This window comes from Xiphophorus hellerii, chromosome 6, assembly GCF_003331165.1.
Source record: "Xiphophorus hellerii strain 12219 chromosome 6, Xiphophorus_hellerii-4.1, whole genome shotgun sequence".
Taxonomy (NCBI): domain Eukaryota; kingdom Metazoa; phylum Chordata; class Actinopteri; order Cyprinodontiformes; family Poeciliidae; genus Xiphophorus; species Xiphophorus hellerii.
This window is the reverse complement of record NC_045677.1, coordinates 6,087,491-6,105,424: the sequence shown is the minus strand read 5'-3', so window position 1 is coordinate 6,105,424 and position 17,934 is coordinate 6,087,491. Positions and strand designations below refer to the sequence as shown.

At 41.5% G+C, this 17,934-nt stretch overlaps 1 protein-coding gene across 8 annotated transcripts in view; it reads right to left on the bottom strand.

The window, feature by feature from the left end:
- Positions 1–4,823: 4,823 nt before the first annotated feature.
- Positions 4,824–17,934, bottom strand: part of tnk2b (tyrosine kinase, non-receptor, 2b) — a 60,352-nt gene continuing 47,241 nt past the window's right edge. For all 8 annotated transcript variants that reach the window (XM_032565374.1, XM_032565378.1, XM_032565377.1 and 5 more), the window contains 4 exons: positions 16,618–17,781; positions 13,993–14,088; positions 10,971–11,101; positions 4,824–7,847 (listed from right to left, as the gene is read on the bottom strand). In XM_032565374.1, the coding sequence (XP_032421265.1) occupies positions 7,844–7,847; positions 10,971–11,101; positions 13,993–14,088; positions 16,618–17,781 (1,395 nt within the window). In that variant the 3' untranslated portion in view covers positions 4,824–7,843. The remainder of the gene's footprint in view (positions 7,848–10,970; positions 11,102–13,992; positions 14,089–16,617; positions 17,782–17,934) is intronic.

The window sequence follows — 17,934 nt, the reverse complement described above, 5'->3', positions numbered from 1 at the left end:
CCTAGGTTTGATTCCGCATTCACGCCTCCCCAAACAAACCAGACTCTAGGTGGTTGAACTGGAGTTCGACTAAACAGGGCTGGTGTGAACACACCTTTAGAAACCGAGGCGCTAAGCTAAGCTTCTTTACAGCACATGAATGAATCTATAAGTTTCTATTACTGGGTGTGTTTGAATCCTGGTTAGCTCCTAGAAGTAGAAGAGAAAATGTTAGAGCTGAAATAAAGACTCAGCAGAGCAGGCAACTTTTTTTCTAAGCGGTTATTGTTCAACATAAGGGAGCTAGCATATGCTAGCAAGTTTCTTTAGGGTTGCATTGGTGCTGAAGGCTGTGGGGATCTATATTTCACTGAAGGAACCACGAATGTCAACATTTGCCGTGACGTACGATCCCTTTCAGAAGCTGTGCGCCACAAAGCAGCATTCCAACACGGTAACGACCCCCACGGAGAACTACAAGACGACTGCTGCCTTGCTAAAGGAACTGAGGTCAAAGGTTGGCTCAGCATGTGTCCAGACCTAAACACCACTGAGGCACCAACCTTTGATATATTTCACATGCAAACCTGTTCTTTACAACACACCTATGTAAGTGCACTCACATCCATGACTGAAGTGCAGCAGATGGCACCTAACTTGGTAACATGGTTGTTTTTCAGGAAGGCTCTGAAAACATTTTACGGCTGAGGTTTGTGAATTCATCCCTGGAAGCAACAGTGCATAGGTGGGATTTGTTACCTGAAAATCAGAAACATCGCAGTGCGTTCTGGAGATCAGAGTGAAGTTCATTTGTTGCTAAAGGTTAGATGATTCCAAAATAACCTCCAAACACACAGGGACATTAAACTAAAGGCTACCTCCAGCCATGAGCACAATGATTAATTGATGTTTTCTCTCTGGAAGTTCATTAACTTCGTTGGCTCCCTCAATGACAAAACACAGCCCACCTTTCTGTGCTTCTCACTTACTCACCCAAGTGGACTCCAGCCGATAAGTGGGCAAGAGCGTGTCCTCTCTCTCTCTCTCTGCTGTTATTGATCCGAGGTCTGAACAGAGGCTGCAGGACTTTTACAGATTGTTGAGGAACCAATAAAAGGAAAGAGTAAACAAAGTTTAGCAATAAGTTGGACAGTAAAGTACAAGGCCAGTACTCGGGCCTTTAATTACAGACACAATTCAGTTGTTACCATAGAAACCTTGTTGGTGTTAACAGGGTACTCTGTAGAAATGTTGAAGCTGCTTTTATATATAGACCACTTAAAATGATCAGTTTCGCTGATTTGACTTTTTTTATATAAGTACATGTTTGAGTAAAATGAACATTGTCCTTTTATTCTATGAACTACTGACAACATGCCTCTGAAATTCCAGGCCGAAATTTAGTATTTATTAGCAGAAAATGAGAAATGGTCAAAATAACAAAAAAGATGCAACGTTTCAGACCTCAAATGATGCACAGAGAAGAAGTTTGTATTCATCTAGAAACAACAATACTAAAGTTTTAACTCGGGAAGAGTTCAGAACTCTTGGCCAGGTTTCCAATGGGGTTCTGTGCAGTGGTCTATTAATTTCTTTCATATTTGTCAAACTGTCACTGGCAGATTATTTCCCTTATAACATTAACAAATAATCCTGGTGAAACAGTCCTAATACTAGGACTGTTTCACCAGTATTACGGACGTAAACTCCTAAATGTTGCTGAAAAGTTAGTTTAGTCTTATTTCCAGTGGACCAAGACATTTGCACCAGAATCAAAAACACTTTGTAAGACTCGCCGTTTTTGCAGTGCAGGATCTGCCTTTTGTGGAATTCAACTTGAATATTTCGCCATGGCGAACAGAAAAGATTTTCCACAAAGGGCCCGAAAAGCATTGAGCTGAGGATTCGCGTTTTAACTTTACAGGAAACCGAAGAGCGTTCGGAAAACCCCAGTGAGACCGAACATACGTCACTTACGTAATTGTGACAAACTATAGAGAAATGTGTTGTAAAAATTAAATCTCAGCAGGACAATCGCCAACAATCCCCACCAGGAGAGAGGAGCAGCTTCATCATTCATTTTATTTGCAGACAGCAACTGAAGAAGAAGAAGAAGAAGAAGAAGAAGAAGAAGAACCACCAGAGGGGGGGTGAATATTTCTAAGTCACTGTAGAAACACCAAGACAGAAATAGACAGTGAAGGAGAGATGATGGTGGGAGACACAGCCCCATTTCCCTCTCAGGCCAAGCAGCAATCCTTCCCTCACCTTCATCACTTTCCCTTTTTTTTCCCACCCCCCCCCCCCCTCTTCCTTCTTTCTGCTCCAGCTTCTCGAATGAAACTCCTTCACATCCTCCTTGCTCTGTCATGCTGTCACCACTCCGTCTCCCCGCGCCCCACCGATCCGTCGCGCGCCCCGGGTTTGTGTCGGTGCCACAGTGGGCACTCGGCTTCAAATCCCGACAACAAAGGGAGATGTAAAAAAAAAAAAAAAAAGAAAAGAAAGAGGGAGAGGTGACAGTTATGGAGATTTTTTTTTCATATTTTAGGAAACAAACAAGAAAAAAGCAAAGAGACTGCGGGAGTATACGGACATAGCCTGTCACATGTATAAATACACATTTTCCAAGATGTCAAAGGGTTCACTCTTATCTGTTGCTTGGCACTTCTTTTTTTTTTTTTTTGGCAGTTTCCTCTTCTTTCTTCTTTGTCTCTCTTCCAAGATTTATTCGCCGGGTTTTTATTTGCAGTAATTTCTCCAGGGATTGCTGCAGGTTGCCGCTCCAGCACCCCAAACAACTGGAGGACCAGACATTAATAATTTGCCCCAAGACGATGATGCCGTACACACACCGAACAGAGAGATGAATGGGATCTCTCATTAGTAACCAGGAGTTGCTCGTGTCCCAGTGTAAAAAGTGTGTGAGGGGGCGTGTGTGTGCGTGTGTGTCAAGGAGGATGGGGATTGATGAGGGATGGAAGAGAATCAAAGATGATTTGTGTTGGTGAGTGTGCATGTTTTTAGCTCCTGCTTCGGTTCTTATTCCAGAATTGTTTTCAGGTTTTATCAGGCACGCAGCGTTTTTTTGTTTTTTTTTTAATCCCCAGGAACTGGGAGCCAGCCAGTCGATGAGCAAAAGAGCCCATTAAACCAGCTTCTGGACCCCGAACTCTTCGGAAATGTTTTACGGCGCGGCCGCGAACAACCTGAAGGTCAACGGACAGCCGGAGCCGCCCGGATCGATGGCAGTCCACACCGTGCTACACTTATGGAGAGGGTTTTTTTTCGTTTTTTTTTTCCAAGGAGAGACATTGTTAGAGAGTGGACGATTGTAAACATAAAGGTGGCCCTCACTGATTCACATTGATCTGAACACACAAACACACAGTCAGGCATTAAGGACTTTCTAAGGGGACTTTAAAGGGCTACTTGCTAACAGAGCAAGTTCAACTCCGCACAGTTTATGTAAGAACCAGTTTATCAGGCGTTTCTCTCTTACTGATTCCAGTCGTCCGATTATGGAGTCAATAACGAGATAGACATGCATGTGGAGAGTCTTGAAGAGTAAAAATTCATTCAGATTCATTCAGTTCGGTTCTCTTTCACATTGCACTGTCAAATGATCCAGACCTTTTGAAAAATCTGTTCTCCTCCTCGCCTGTGGTGGCGCTGCCCCAAGAACCACCGAAGGAAACGACACAAAAACCTCCAAAGAAGACACTTGGTGCAAATTCCATCTTCACAAAATGTTATCTTCAGCCCACCTGGTTTCTGTATCAAAAGAACAGTATCTACTAGCATAGGTAGATACCCGCTAACCCATGCCAGTTGCCAGTCTATCCAAAGGTAATGCCAGCTAATCCAATGCTAACACTAGCCTATTTGTGCCAGTCGGTGACCAGTGTAAGAATGATAGTCACCAGCCTCTCCAAAGCTAACACAGGTGAGCAGCCTCCTTCTCATTTGCTATCGCTGGCCACTCAGTTACTGGTACCGGTCCATCATGTATCAGATCTGGCTTTGGAACCACCGGTGTGCAGCAGTCTTATTTCGGTACTAAAACCGACATCTAAATCTCCTGGTTGCTATGGAGACTTTGTGGCCCTAAGAGACCATTCTTTGCCGATACAGTCTTACAGTGAATTTGAGATTTTTACCCGTCTTACAACTTTACTGGTTCCTCATCCAGATTCTGACTTCAAATCGTCTGGAAATCCTTCCCGGATTAAAAGTCACCGTTTCTCTAAGATCATTGCTGATTATTAAACAGCGCTAAGATGCCATTTAGTTAAAAATGTCTTACATTTTTTAATGGGGCAGCTACGTCGATACTCTTTTAGCATCTCCGGTAAATAAATGTCAACCACAAACTTTGTGTAAGTGATGCTGAACAATTTCAGCTCCACCTGAATGCAAACTATCAGCTGTGCAGCAATTATAAGCTCCTCTAAGCATTTTTGGGATAGAAATCTGCCTTATGTTTCTATAATAATCACTTCTCCATCAACTGGACTGATCTGCCAAATAAAAACGTACACCTCCATCTTACTTTGAGGTCAGTTGTACTTACAAATCCGCATGTGATCCACTACTATCACCATCCTCAGTTATTGTGTGTTAACTACCTTCCAGTACCCGTGATTTGGAGTAAGTAAGTTTTGGAGGAATGATTTTATGTGAAATTATTCAGCAGAAACACACAGTGTCAAAACTGTGGCGACAAGAAGCCATATTTAGTGTGTCTGACTAATTTATAGAAATAAAAATGGAGTTAAAATTGAATAAATGCCACTTTTTTAAGGATTGTGTGGAGTTAAGGTAAAAATAAAAAGGCCAATAAATAAAAAAATTACTCCTTTCTTTAATAAAAAATACATCTGCAAATTTGGCAGCATAAACTTTGTTTCCATCAACGGCAAAAAAGAGAAACAATAAAGAGCCACTTTACGGGAGTCTGTCAGATCAACACAGAGTCCAAAGAGGAGACAAACAGCAGAATGAAGAGAAAAGACTAAATAAAAATAAGACACAAATCTGACGGAAGAAACAACAAAAAAAATCTACAGAGATAAACATATAAATTGGAGAGGGGGAGGAAAAAGATCCCAAGGTTCACTTCAGTCCTAAAAAACAAAAACTACAGCAGCTCGACAAACAGCACATGAACAGGTAACATGTTACCTAAGAGAGAGAAAGTCCAAACCAGAGGATCAGCACAGCACTGATGTTCTCTGCAGTATCATCCTGTAACACTGGAAACAGTCGGTTTATCAGAACCAGTCCGCACAGACGTGAAAACGGTCGGATGTTCCTGTGGGTTAGCTTATGGGAGACGTCAAACAGACCCGAGCGTCGGCCATCTTCCCAACGGTCATACAGGTGAGTGGGTTGAACGCAAACCGTGCGATCCGTTTCCATGCTGCTTCTTCTGGGTCGTTTAAAAGGATAGTTTAGGTTTTTTTTAAATGAGGTTCAGATTGGAGAAAAGGTTTATAACAGAAGACATCCCCCGGTGCTGGCGCTGGCTAACCCGCTGCACTCTCAGGAGACCGTCCCTGTTCTACAGTCAAACAAGACCTGTGCTGCTAAAGCTACATTATGTAACTTAGCCTCTCCAAGCCATTAGCCTTAAAGAGGATTTAAGCAGTTTTCTATAAACTTATTGTGACAACATGTAGGGAAACCATTGTTGACAATTGTAAAAAAAATAATAAAATAAAATAAAGAAATAAACACTAAACTACTGAAGGTGGTTTCCATAAAGATTCTGAAGGAACAGTTCAGCCTAAATAAAGCTGCTGGGTGTAACTTTTATTTTTTTAAAAAGTATATTTATTAAAACTATCACTTTGTTGTGATAGTATGATATGAGATCAATAATTTGAGAAGAAAAATAAATAAAATGAGCTCCTCCCCTGTTTCCCAGTGCCAACTGGAAACAACCAATCATAGCCAGGTTGTGGGTCTTAGCACTGTCAATCAGGAATGTGTACGCGCCATTCGTCCTCCTTTCCACTCCCACCCACACCCCTCTATCTGCTAAGCTACAGTTTCTTCCTGATTGAGAATGTTGTGAATGCTCAGGCTAGTTAGCATAGCCACAGATGAAGGTGGCTGTGTCTTCCTGGGATGGCAAGTTGTTTCTCCGCCATTAGCACATTAAGAAGCAAATACACAAGCACAATACACAGCGCTAAGACCCTCCCCTTGGCTCTGATTGGTTGTTCTGATCTGTGCATTTCTTCACACCGCTGCAGTAGCTCAATTCTTCCACAGATCATTCGTCTTGTATCACGCTGTCACAACACAGACAGTTTTAACAAATATGTTATAACATTTTTTTATAAAAAGTTTCACACTGCAGCTTAAAAGGTTGAAAGTGGTGATTGAGCTGTAAATAACTCTCCATGTAGCATAAATCTAGGAGGCTGAAGCTCACAGCTGATCTGGGACGGGCCGGTTTTATGAACCCTTAAACCCTCGTCATGTTTGCAAAAAGATCCCAAACCTAAGGCTAAATAAAGGAACCTTTTAAAAGAACCGCAACTCAAAAATCCTAAAACATCCATTTAAATTTTAACATTTTCCCCCCTGCAGTTCCGACTTATTCAGTGCATCTGTAATACTCCTTTTTCAATGACAATACAGAGTGAAAAAAAAAAAAAGTTTCCCCCACAGTGAGTCCGACTTCGTCCCGCCAGTTGGAAACCATCGGCCCCGTAGAGCTGCTGACTGAAAGCGTCGCAGGGCCGCCAGGAAGTGATGATTACGGAGCAAAAAATTTCACTCTCTCCGCCGTTATTAGCTGCCAACACGGTGAGGAAAACTGCACAGGCTGAGGTTTTCGGCTGATGCATGGGAGTCCTCTCAGGGCGAAGAGCTTACGGGGAGGAAACGAGGGCCGGTTGTACCTGGAGCTCGGTAATATTCCACAGTGTGTGGCATTAACACACCGTGTTGTATTATATGCAATCTTTTTTTTTTTTAAGGGAAGATGCAAAATAAAATATATTATATACAATCTTTTCTTTAAAAAAAAAAAATTACGTTCTGAATAGCGTGTGTTCCTCCCCGTAAAGAGCATTCATACCTTTTAAATATCATCGTCTTCGTGCTCGTTTGGCTTTTTCTCTTCCTCCCCGACATCTATTCATTATTTTCCAGGAGGTTTTGTTTGTTTCTATAAGCAGAGAGCGAAGCACCGCATTGCGACTCACTTCCTTCTTCAAACTATAAAGTCAAAGTTTTTTCTTAAATTATTTGTAGCCATGTTCCCTCCCTCCCTCCGTCTCACCCCCTCAAGCTTTCCAGCAGCATAACTCTCAACAAACATCTCGTTTAAAACAGAAATATTTCCTCCACAATAGTTCCCCACCAGCCAATTAAACACTTCATTGTGCTTTCTTCTTCTCTCTAGCACTAAGTGGTGATCCAGCTGCCAGCAGATGAGCTTCACCTTTAACGAAACGTATGCATGCGGTTTGGGGTTTTGTGCTGACTCTGCGTTCTGAGAACATTATTCCATCTTTTTTTGTTGTTGTTGCCGTTTTGTTTTTTGTTTCCTTTCTGTAAACCGTTTTAGCTCAGAGTGCCGTCTTTCTATCTGGGACCGTTCCTTCCTCCCTGGCCTGCCAGACGGTCAGAATCAAGGTCTTTGTAACCGAGTGCAACAATTACATAAACCGTCCAACGTGAAAGTCAAACTCGGATACTTTTGTTTTCCGCTCTGGTGTCTGTGATTATGACCGATGGGTCGACGTCGAAGTTCACCAGTTTGTGCTTCTCGTCTTCCGTTCTCGACTGAAGTCGACGGCGATCGGCTGAAGAGGAGAGTCCAGTCGAAGCTCACCACCTTCGGTCATCATCTGCAAATATAAAGAAGCGTGAGATTAGACTGAGGACTTTATGAGGTGAAATGCAGAGTCCACTGAAATCGCCTGAGACTTTCATACGGTTTTCTGGGACATTTCATATTCCTGAAGCTCCAAATTTCACCACAAACCTCACTTACTGCGACTTTAACAGACGGACCGACTCAAAACAGTGAAAAGACGTGATGTGGAAATAAAAGAATACATGCTTCTTAATTGCTATTAACCCGTTTTGCGTCGACTACATCTGAAAGTCGAAGTTCTGCTTTCTAAAAGTAGAACACTCAGACTGAACGGAGAGCATCTGAATAGTAATTTTCGAGTCTCATCACGGTTTTTTTTTTCACTTTGTTTTCAAGTCTGGACTTTGACTGGACCATTCTAACATGTAAATATGCTTTGATCCAAACCCGTTGCTCCAGCTCTAGGCCCAAGGTGTCGGTGTTCCTTCCACTTCACGACGCTCTTTGTTCTCCGAAATCCGTCTGATACATTCATAGAACAGCTTTGTTCTGACCAAGTGACTTCTGAAGGCAAATGATTTTTATTTTGGGGCGTCAGCGGATAATACAAATGTGTGCTCCACTTTTATTTCTGGAGAAAAAAAAAAAAAAGATCAGAAAGAGACCTGATCAAATATATTGAAGTTTGTGCTTTGAAGTTGTAATACGGTGAACGAGTTCAAGTGAGCATGAAAAGTTTTTGCAAGGTCCTGTAAGTGAACGCTACAAGCATCACATATATAAATCTGACTTACTTGTCTGTATTAAAACAAAAAAATGCTTATTTACCTGAAGATATTTGCAACAGCTGTAATATAAAGAGGAGAAGCATTTGGATGTGAGGAGAAAACCGTGTGCGCTCTCTGAAATCAGAGGCTTCACATTTATCATTGTACACATCCCGCGTTTTTTTGTTTTTTTTTAATGGGTTCCAGGCTTTTAACGAACGTCTCTAGACAATAGATTCTCCCTTTTTACGTGGATCGATACCGACCAATTCACTGACGATTGAAACAGATCGGCTGCCTGCGGAGAGGCCGGTGCAGACGATTTGTTTAAACGGTGAGCAGTCAGTCACTGCTGAGCTTTTTCCTTTGGAGTGTTTGGTTTGCTTAGTCATCCAGCTGTCGTTCAGTTGATGTTTATTTAGTGATATGTTATTTTTTTGTTGCTCTTCAAGCATAAAAACAATCAGGGCCTTCAAGAAGTATTCTGGCACCTCAAGCACAAACCTCAGAGTATTTGATTGCGATTTTATGCGATAGAACAACCTATAATTATGAAGAGAAAAGAAAACGTTCCCAAATCACCAACCAATCGTCTTCATAAGGCAAGTAATTAGCATAGCGTCCACCAGTGTGTAATTTCATCTCGGTATAAATGCAGCCGTCCTACGAGGGTCTGGGAGGCTTTTTTTAGAGAGCGTTGGTGACCAAACAACATCATGAAGAAAAAGGAGAGCAGCAGACGGGTCAGAGAGAAACGTAGCCGGGAAATTTAAAGGAGAGTTGGTTTACAAGCTATCAGACTTAAACGTCTAACTTTGAAGGTCTAAAATTGAAAAGGGTAAAGGTCAACTTAATCTGACTGGTGGGGGAGATTACGAAAATAAATTTGCTTAGTGGAAGCATACAAATTTTGAAAAGAAAAACCAAGCTTTTCGATAAATATCTGCGCTGGGATGAGGTGGTCTTTTTTTGGCCGTATCAAAACAGATTCATTTGCAAAACTGCGATGGAAACATTTTTCTTCGTATCCCACGAGTCACATGACCAAACCAACATGGATGTTACTACGGACAGGAGGTGGTAGGAGAGAGATTTATTTTTGTTTTCTGGTTGTTTTTTTCCCCCACCCACCAGATCTCTCACAGCATCGTACAGTTCATAAAAAGCTGTGTGTCATTTGAACGCGTTGAATCCGCGGCCCTTGTGGAAATTCACCGACTGCAGTTTTCCCAAAACGCCGCATTCGTAGCCGCTCCCAGAGGGTTTGTTGCGTCAACGCCTGAATCACACCCCAACGTCTCCTCTGATCGCTGATAGATGATGAGCACTAGTGCCACTGCTGAATTATGCATATTTCTCATGTAACTGTTTACATCTGCCATAATTTGATGACCTGTGACATGTGGTTTTAATGTAATTTCTCATTTAATGGAAAAAGCACATTTGTGAAATTGGTTTTCCTCGACATTAATGGAACACAAGCAAAGATTTGCACACTTTTGTAATGGAAATGCGTCAACTGTTAGTCTCTAGGCATGTTTGAGTTTTTGTTACATTTTCCACCCGCTACCGTTATACCTCACTTCGTCTGTGGTTGTGACATTGTCGTGTGAAAAAGGTCAAGGTGTATAAATACTTTTGCAAGACGTCGTATGCAAGTTAAGTGGATAGGAACCCAGCGGCGCCGTGAGTCCGTGCTGCACTGCTCCGCTCAGCAGCACAGCGGAGGCTTCGCGCCTGTCGCCATGCATCACTGTAATTGGCCCAGTTGTTTCAACGCAATGAGACCAATGATGAGTGAGTTTATTAGCAACCACATCCTCCCCGTTTATGCCGGATCTGTTGCAACTGTGTGCCGCAGCCCGAAAAACGCACACTCGGAAGGACACAGTCCTCACAGGGCAGCTAAAACAGCTAAAAAAAAAACAAACACACAACTATAAAAACCACACTTTGCATTTCCTTTTGCAGAAAGAAGACTGAGTATGTTTTCACTGTGGCAGCCAGATGTGACACTCGGCCTCATTAACAAAGCACAACGGTCATAGAAACGTTGCATCACGCTGGTGCCAGACAGAGAAAACTTGCAGCTAGAATACTCAAAGGGAAGCTCCGGCAGCTCAGCAAAGACGTACGGTTCAATAGTACGTTTTCCTAAGACAGGCATGTCAGCAGGAAGAACTGGGTCAGAAGTGACTGACATCAATTTCCAGAAACAATGAATAAATATTCAAACGGCACTGCTGTCACAGATGCTGTGTTAAATCTGTGGCACATGTATGTAGATTTGGAAGCTCGCGTATAAATTAAACAAAAAGGAACTCTCGCTTTTGAACATTTGACCTAAAAGGTCTAGTTAAAAAAAAAACGTGAATTGAAAACCGCACCTTTGTCTTGTTATGGATCCATAATCTTCTAATATCTGAGTGCTGGCCTCCTCCAGGTTCCAGTCACACATCTCCAGCAGCTTTACACACTCAGACCTGTTCCTCAGACCCAAACAGAACAACTGCTCCACCTGCAGAAAGGCACATCACACATTGTTAAGCAAAAAAATTAAAAATAAACGGAGAGTCTCTCTTTTTCAGAGATTTAATTCAGTTCTATAACTTTATTGTAAGGAAACGCATTAGAATAAATCGGAGCGCTCAGTGGTTGAATAATTTCCCCTTAGTAAAAATGGCCACAATAATACTAAGCTAGGAAACTTTCTATAAGCAAACAGCTTTCAAGTGTTTCAGGAACTCCTGATCAGTCATGGAACCTTTTTGAAAAACTAAAACAAAATCTTAGAAAGGTGGACTGTGGCCTCCGACATTAGCGTTGGTGAAGTCTGTCCTGTTGCTCCATGTTAGCATTGAGATGCTATTTTGGATTTGAATACCTTCGCTGATAAGCTAACTCCACACAGCGACACGTTTTTCCCAGCGTCCCATCAGATAATATTCTGAAGCAAAAATGAACCACCGCTGGGCCCAGAGAAGCTGCTTCGTCGTCCATTACCGTTTGTACATGTCGCTTGTGTGGCAGGTTTATCTCCGTACCAGAAACACGCAAATACAAAGGTTCCACTCAGAACTACTTTATGTAAAATAATACATAAAAAAATTGCGATTACTTGCGCTAAAAGGATTAATCCATTAAATCTCAGTAATTAGTCAAAAATTATCGCATTAAAGTCTCGCACACGGTTAAAAGATTTGCAATGTTTTTTCCTCTTCACTGTCTCACATTCAGTCATACTAAACTCTGAAGTGGACTGAAAGCCTAATCAAAGAGGAAGACGTCAGTCAGTAGAAGATTGGTTTTACTGATAACTACGTTCTCATACCATCTTCATTAGATCTTTTGCTTTTGTTCCAAGGTTGACGCGCAAAATTTGCATTACAACACATTTGTCTCTGGGGAAAAGACGCCATCTCTTATTCAACCGTGTGATGGCTGAACATTCCCAGACTAATTATATGAGATACATTGTAAATAAACAGAATTTTTATAGTGCATTTTTAGCCATACAGACCGCAAAAAGCTATTTGCACTGACACACAGTAATACACAGAGAATGTATATATTAATTGTTGCGTTCTAATTGTCTGAAAGAACAAACATAAAACCTTCAGGCTTTTGGAAATTGTACGCAAGAATAAAACAGACCTGTCCTCTTCATTATATGTTGTGATATTAATGAATTTTTTCATGATTTCACTTCCTCTAGAAACAGAGTCTTGGCTGAGACCTATTAAATCTTACATTGACACAGTATTTGTGTGAAAATGCCTCTGCCAGCCGTTCTTCAATATTCTTAGGGTGAAGTTTGTCCTTGTTTCGTCTCTTGAGAACTGACAGTAACGTATTGTCACAATGATGTTGGTGCTCATATCTTTTCCCAGAGGAAGACAGCTCTTCTAAGAAAGTTTTGGATTCTTTTAACTTTATTTTATTTCCAGGGTTTTCCTTAGCAAGCCATCAAAATCTGCCATTGTTGCTGTGGTGTTGTTCTCTGAGCAAATGGTCCTTAAGGCTCCTATTCCTGATGGTGATGCACACTAACAGTTTTGTTGTCTCTCTCTCACACACACACACACACACACACACCCACACACACACACAAGCCTTGAACCAATCACAGCACAGGACATGTCTGGACCTGTCTTTCTCATTACAAACATGAAGAAAGTTGGAAATATTGCCCTGGGAAAGCAGAGATCGATAAATGATTAAGAGAGCAACAGCACCAAGAAAAACAGAAACCCAAAGAGGGGAAAAGTAACAAGGCTAATGAGTTCAACGCCATTTTATCAATAGATGAAAGCAAAAGAAAACCTAACCTTACTTTGAACTTTCTATCAGTTAATCAACTGGATTGTTTTTTTGAATATTAACATTTCACAATCTTTGTGACACAAGATTACACTAGTGGAAAATAATTATGATAACTCAATGGAGATCCACTGAGAAAGTGGATGCTAACAAGAATCAGATCTCGAGTTTGATCTGCGGCAGCCGGAAAGTCCAAATTCGACATACGTTCACTGCTATCGGGTCACACTGGAAACACTCTTCGTGGCGGATGCCATTACTGCATGAAGAATACATAATTAGTGCTGCAGCTAAGAATTGTTTTAGCAATGGCTTAATCTGAAGATTAATCAGGTAATTGTTTTATTTTAAATCAGCCATCTCTCCAGATATTTCATGTTATCACTTAAGTTTTATTTGATAAAATATTAGAAATGTATGAAAACATTTGGATAAACAATTCAGTTCCTTTCTTTTTAAATAGATTTGTATTCCCTCTGAAGTGAAATAACAAAACATTTCCTTTGTGTATGCTTCAATTGTAGCAAGGATGGATCTGCAGCTAAAACAAATATTTCCAACAAATCAATCAATACAGTGTTGGGCTAATCTTCTGACTATTTTTTGGACTACCCGATTAGTTTAAAAAAAAAATTGCCGTTTCACACAGAATTTAAACCAGGGAAAACCAAACTATGTGACTTCAGGAGGTCAGAGTTAAACATATTTCCAATTATCTAGTATGTCTTTGGCTCAGTAATGGCGTGAAGAGCAAGACTTTTAGCAGACAACAAAAAGGATGAATATATTTCAGAAAAGTTTGCTTCATCTTGTTGAGATTTCAATGTCAACCTCTGATCTTAAACAAGCTGACGTACAAATGTTATAGAAACCTGAGTTGAGGCTGGGATCTACAATGCAAAGTTTCTACAACGCAGGGTGCTAACTGCGCTACTAGCTAAAGACAGAAAATGTCACTTCCATAATCATTTCTAAGTTTTACATCAGAGTGAGCCATTATATTCTGATTAGTGCAAGTCCATCACTAAACAGTTACAGAGAGCAGCCCAGATGCAGGATTGTTCCATGCAGGGAATCATATGCTCTCACCTTTAGGTAATGCACAGCCTTCTGGACATCCCAGCTGTTGTTCTGGAGGGCGGCTTGACACTCTGCTATTGTCACGCCGTGAACAGCCTCCTGCACCTGAAATTGCACAACAGCAGCTTGACAAAAGCGAAATCTCCATCCACCACACACACCAATGTTCCAAACAGCAATTCTCAGATATCTCAGAGAAATGGTTGGTTTTTTTTGTATAAATACCATAATCACATCTCCTGGTAATGAAATCATCTGTATTGACTTCAATCAATATTTTAAACAAATGTTAAACCCAACAACTGACTCACTTTTAGTTTCACCCGCCGCTGATGTGAGCTTTGAGCATTTCCATTGATCAGAGAGAAGTCCCACAGCTCCCACTAAACCAACCAACATCAGTCTGAAGTCTCGTAATCATTTCAGCTCAATCAAACTAAACCAAACTTCAAAGAAATAACACTGACGATGCTGTTATGGGGAGCAGAAAGCTTGCTGTAATTCCACACATGATTACCACCAAAAACAACACACACAAAAAAAAAATCAATTAGTTAACTATCCAGCGCGTGTCAGTGTCTCCCATTGATCTGCTGCGCGTTTTATACATGGTGCTAAAATCTCATTGCACTGCTGTTGTAATCGGCCAAACATCTCTGCATCTGCCAGATCGATGGGGAGCTTTCAGCGTTTCCAACTGCCTCCAGAATAAAGAAAATCAATTCATGGCTATTCACTCATCAGGATCAACTGAGAGGACACATGAATGCGGCTCTTTGTACACAAAATACTAAAAAAAGAAAAAAAAAATGAAGACGTGTAAGTCTGGAACGATTACCGATATGAAAGCATTTCAAAGTTTTAAAACATGCTAAATTGATTGTGATAAAACTAAAGAACCCTCCCATCACACTCATGAAGAAAACACAGTTTGAAAACTGCAGTTTGTCTGTTCAGCAGCTAACGGCAGGATTTATCGGAGTAGATAGCCTGACTAATTACCCGGCTACTTTGAGTTTATTTTACTCCCAGTTCAGTTTACACGCCATGACTTTCTCTCTATGAAATCCATTTTTTATAAGCAAAGGAAAAATCCAGCAGCCTTCTTCATCTAGCTGACCAGCTGGTCACCCTGGTCAGCTTCATCTAGCTGACCAGCAGTGAACGGTTACGGGCGAGAAAGAGACGGCGTTGTGCAAATCTGCACTTCAGTCACTTTGGGACTTTGTTTCATATCTCACTTTGAAATGATTAAAACATTGAGACACGACTTTTTATAAAAAAAGTTCCCCTTTGGAGATCCAACACATTCCTACTGCCAGGCAATTATAATTTGAATACTTACAAGTAGATATCAAATTTCACACTGAATCCATGTCGCTGACAACATTATTTTTAATGTAAAGGTATGCTGATCAATCGATTAATCATGATTAATCGATTCCTGAAGTAATCAACTAATTCAGTAACTGATTAATCATTAACTGGGGGGTACAAACTTCACAATAGGCCAATTGTTGAAAAAAATATTTTCAGAGCAATAATTTGGCTAAACTGTACAAAACATTCATACATTGTGCATTTAGATAAAAAAATAAATAACTTTAGTCTGTAAATATGTTGTATACAGAACTCCTCATGTGGCATAGATTAGCTTTACCTGGTTCAAATTCTGTAAAGAAATCTCTTAAGGACCTTTTGCAGCTGTCTTTTATCCTTCATTACAAAGGACTCCTATATTATTATACTTTAAGCAAAAAATTAAAATTTAAAAAAGGAATTGAAATATTTGTATTTTAAAATTTTAATACTGTATAAAATAAGCTTAAGTTTTCAAATAGAAAGATCTGCTGAAATTGAACATTTCTTTATCTGATTAATCGATTAATCATCAGAATAATCTGTAGAATATCTGATGACTAAACTAATTGGCAGCCCTACTTTTATTAATCAATGTATGATTCTTTTTTACAGCAGTAGGAATAATTGCAGTTTTTACACATTAAATAAAGCAGCTATTGAACCATGTATTTTTGTGTCAGTGTCATGATATTTTAAACTCAATCATTATTTGGTTCTTAATCATTTGAACATGAACTTATAACAAAAGAAGCAAATTAACAAATACACATCTGGAAAGTAAAACTTCTCATTTTTAACTTAAAATGCAAACTGTCCATAGTTTCTCTTTCCATAGCAGATTATAATATCCTAATAATTACAATCCGCTATATATTATATCCATATCATGTCTAATAAAGACAGGACAAACAAACCCTCTAATAAACAAGTTTATGTTCATCACATTTAATTAGCGCGTCTAAAACTGACCATATATTTTCTCTAGTGTGGCATCAGAGACAAATGTTCAAAGCTATTGAGGGGAGAAACAAGAACAGATGGTTATCTGGTTGAGGTCAGCACCTTAGACTGGCTTTACAACAATTAATCACAGGGAACATTAATCTGGACATAAGGTCTGCTATAAAAAGCACAAAAACCCTCCCAGTGCAGCAACTTCCCATCAATCACAGGGAAGCTCTGGAAGAAAAAAGCCTAATGAAATATTAGATTTGCATCATGTGCTCGTTAGAGACAAGACGGTAAAGAGGGGATCGTATAATCTGAGCATACCATTTGGACTCTGTCCAGAGAGTTCCCTCCGTCTTCTGTCCGGCCGCAGGAAGAATTCACTGTTGGACCCGTCAGGCCGTCTGAACACACGCGAGGGAGACTAACTGATGTCTTCATCCCTGACCGCTGTGCGCTCATGCCAAAGTTGTTATTGAAGGAGAAGTTAGCCTTCAGCTCTCCCGGCTGGACGAGTCCCTGAACTGTCTGGGCGGTGACGACCATGGGTCTCACGGTGGCCGTGTTGGCGTGCCGCGCGTGCCTGTCCTCGGCGCCGCTGCCGCCCGGGAGGTTCTCAGCCTCTCTGAAGAAGCGTTCGAAACGGTCGAGGTACGGCGGCCTCTCTGGCAGGAGGTAATAGTGCGTGTTGCTGACTTTCTGCCCGTCTCGGACGATGGGCAGGATGCAGGGACCTCTGTTGGCGTTGTCCCTACCCTGGGCTTGGATCACTTTGGGTGCGGCGTATTTGGGGTCCGAGGCAAAGCTGTGTGTGGTCGGCATAGGTTTGCCAGGAGAGGTGGAGAGGTGGGAGCTATAAGAGTGTGAGGCCTGGTGGGTGGAGGGGCTAACGGAGCAGATCCTCTGCTGCAGAGAGCCCACCACCGCACAATTGGGGCTTGGCGTCCGGGAGTTGGGCTGGGACAGAGGGTCTCTGGGCGGGATCTGAGGCGGTCGTTCCAGGCTTGTGCCCGAAATGCTGTATGTGGGGTCCGACGGCATCGGGGAAACAGAAAGGTCCCTTGACCAGCGAGCGGACGTGTAGTCTCCCCATTTTATCGGGCGAGGGGGTATTGGAACACGTGGGGGGATCTGAGGTTTGTCCTCATTGATGGAGAGATGCTGTTGATCCTCCTGGGCATTCTGAGTAGGACAGAGGGCTGAGGTTTGGGTCCACTGACCAACCCCGCCTGTCGGGACATTGAGCTTCCTCATGCACTCCTGCTGGAGTTCCTGGAAAATCTCTGCGGATTGGGAGAAGGACGGGGAGGCAGCGTGGCTGTGCTTGCTGGGAAGGAAAAGGTTGTCCTCCAAAACCGGTCTTTCTGGATCTTTCGAGACGACGTCGTCGCTTTCAGTCACCTGTCCTGAGGAGAGAGCTCCGTCTACGCCGTGGACAGCAGTCTGATCGTGTTCGAGCTGCTGCTCCGAGCTGGTGATGGAGCTCACCTTTGAGAAGAAAGGAGGTCAGAAGTTACCAACCAGAATTTTCAATCAAATCAAAGTGTCATCTGGTACAGTTTGCAATATATAGAACATCATGTCTTCCTGGATTTGGACAATTTGTTTTGCCATTTTCCATAATTGTTTGCTTTAGCTTCT